At 52.2% G+C, this 2,559-nt stretch overlaps 1 protein-coding gene across 1 annotated transcript in view; it reads left to right on the forward strand.

Moving 5' to 3' along the window:
- Positions 1-727: 727 nt before the first annotated feature.
- Positions 728-2,559, forward strand: part of LOC109308318 (vesicle-associated membrane protein 2-like) — a 26,013-nt gene continuing 24,181 nt past the window's right edge. Inside the window, exon 1 of the mRNA XM_019532562.1 lies at positions 728-753. Within this exon, the coding sequence (XP_019388107.1) occupies positions 728-753 (26 nt within the window). The remainder of the gene's footprint in view (positions 754-2,559) is intronic.

A 2,559-nucleotide genomic window follows, 5' to 3' on the forward strand; every position in this document is an offset into this window, starting at 1 on the left:
GGTGGCTAGGATCTGGAACCAACTTCCAAGAGAAGTGGTGCTGGCTCCTACCCTGGGGGTCTTTAAAAGGAGGCTTGATGCCTACCTAGCTGGGATCATTTGAGCCCAGTATTTTCTCCTGCCCTGGCAGGGGGTCAGACTTGAAGATCTATAAGGTCCCTTCTGACCCGACTTCTATGATTCTTTAAAGGTTTTCAGTTAGGTTGCTCCCACACATATGCAGACCAGAGCCAAAGTCTGTTGCTAGTTAATGCATTTGTACTTTTGTTGATGACTGCAACATTTGGCACCCTACACAGCATCCACATATTTAAGGAATAATCTGCAACTTGGTAGAATGCTTTAAAGTAGATGGAAAACTATATCACATATACAGAGATGATGTCATGTAATCTACCATGAACTTTTGACAGCCTCTTTTGCCTTAACCTATCACTCTTTATATTGACTGCAACTTTCGAACCCCTCAGGAGTGTCAAGCAGTCTCCATTTTTTTTAAATCAGCAACCTGCCAAATAAATGTTTGTTCCTTCACTCTCTGAAATTTAGACTTCCCTCCTCAAAGTATCAGTCTAGCCCAAGATCTGGGATAGATAATGTTCCTCCCTTTATTAATACAGGCAGTCCTCAGACTTAAGACACAGTTTTCATAAGTCGAAACATTGTAAGTCAAAACCAATTTTTCCCATAGGAACAGTGTTATAAATTGGGGATTGGTTGCTTTATGATGGTCAATGCAGCTGCTTCCAGCTGGTAAGTCTGGTGTGGTGGAAGGAGAGGGGGAAGGGGCATGGCGGGGTGCAGTTCAGCACTCCCCACCATGAGGGAGGGACTGGGGCTGGGACAAGCGCTGCCCAGCTAGAGCTGGATGGGCACAGGAGTGAGCTGCAGTTTGTCGGGGGGCATGGGGAGGGAGGGGACAGTGGCTCTCGCTGCTGCACACTGCTTGCCTGGCAGCTTATCTGGCAGGTCTCCGTGCTGCTCCTGCTGCTTGTCCAGGGGGACATGGGGGTGGACAAGTGCTCCCAGATCTGCATGGGGCAGGGCTGGGGCTTCACCAGGCTATGTTCTGGGTGGGTGGCAGCAGTGCTAGGAGTGGGGGTATGCCATTCTTCTGCTTGCCCAGCCAGGGAGGGGCAGACACAGGGCAGAGTCACTGTGCTGCCTTCAGATAAGTAGTGCACAGTGGTGGGAGCTGCCCCACCAACCCTGTATCCCCCAGATGAGCCACAGATTCATCCCATGCCTGCCCTCCCTGGCTGGGTGAGAAGCAGGAGGGTATGGGAAGGGGTATGTGCCTCCAGATGATGGTGGGGTGGGCGGTGGAGCAGGGATATGTGGGGGCTGTAGCTACCCAAAAATTCACTGTTGGTCCTGCTGCTTGCCTGGACCACAGCCTGGTGCAGCCCTAGCCCTGCCCACCCCACCTTGCACAGATCTGGGGAAACATGTCCTCCTGGACAAGTGGTGGGAGCAGCAGCAGGAACTGCCAGATGAGTCACCAGATGAACAGCACACAGCGGTGGGAGCTGCCTCCCTCTCTATTTCCCATCCCCCGCCCCCGGCCGCCAAACTGCAGCTCAGTCCTGCACCCACCCAGCGGGCAGCACCAGCCCCAGTCCTCCCTCACCATGGGGGGTGTTGATCTGCCCCCCCACACCCTTTCCTTATCCTGTCTCCTTCCATTGCACTAGATTTACAAGCTAGGCACAGCTGTATCTGTTGTTGTAAAGTTGAAAGCCACATCAGAATGTCAAACCAGGGTGTCAGTTTATAAATGCTGTAAGTAGTATTCATTGTAACTTGAAATGTCATAAGTTGAGGACTGCCTATACTTAAAAATGTAACTCATTTAAAATTTGACAGCTTAGGGGCTGAAATGTGAATTGCATCCCACATACCCTTAATTTGGATTCACTGCTCACTGCTATTTCTAGAACAGAGGCAGGCAAAGTTCAGCCCACAGGCCAGATTGGGCCCACACTAGACTCCAGTTCCTAGCAGCACCTTGCCCACATCACTGGCTGGTATCCATGGAGACCTCAGAAGTGGTAGTGCTGTGACAGCGTGGGACCAGGGTTTCCATGGAGAGCAGTACCCGTAGCACTGGCAGGGTACAAAGCTGGGCAGAGAGCTGCTCTGGGGCCAGGATCTTGTGGTGGTAACATTATGGTCTAGAGCCAAGGCAGCGCTGTGATCCACTGCCTGCACACCTAGGGCAGGGGCATGCAAGAAGTGGATTGCAGTTCTGCCCCAGCTCTGGACTATGCTGTCACCACTGCAAGATCCCAGCCCCAACCCTGGAGCAGCTCCCCACTCAGCTGTGTGCCCTGCCAGCACTGCTAGGGCCAGTCTCTATGGAAACCCCAACCCCACGCTGTCATGGTACTGTCACCACTGGGATCTGTTCATGAGTAAACTGCTCCTGGATCTAATGAATGTGTAGACACATGGGCCTTGGTGAGGCCACAGCTGGAGTACTGTGTCCAGTTTTGGGCTCCACAATTCAAAAAGGATGTGGAGAAGCTTGAGAGAGTCCAGAGGAGAGCCACGCGCATG

The sequence above is a fragment of the Crocodylus porosus genome, unplaced genomic scaffold, assembly GCF_001723895.1.
Source record: "Crocodylus porosus isolate Cpor-Errol unplaced genomic scaffold, CroPor_comp1, whole genome shotgun sequence".
Lineage (NCBI taxonomy): Eukaryota > Metazoa > Chordata > Crocodylia > Crocodylidae > Crocodylus > Crocodylus porosus.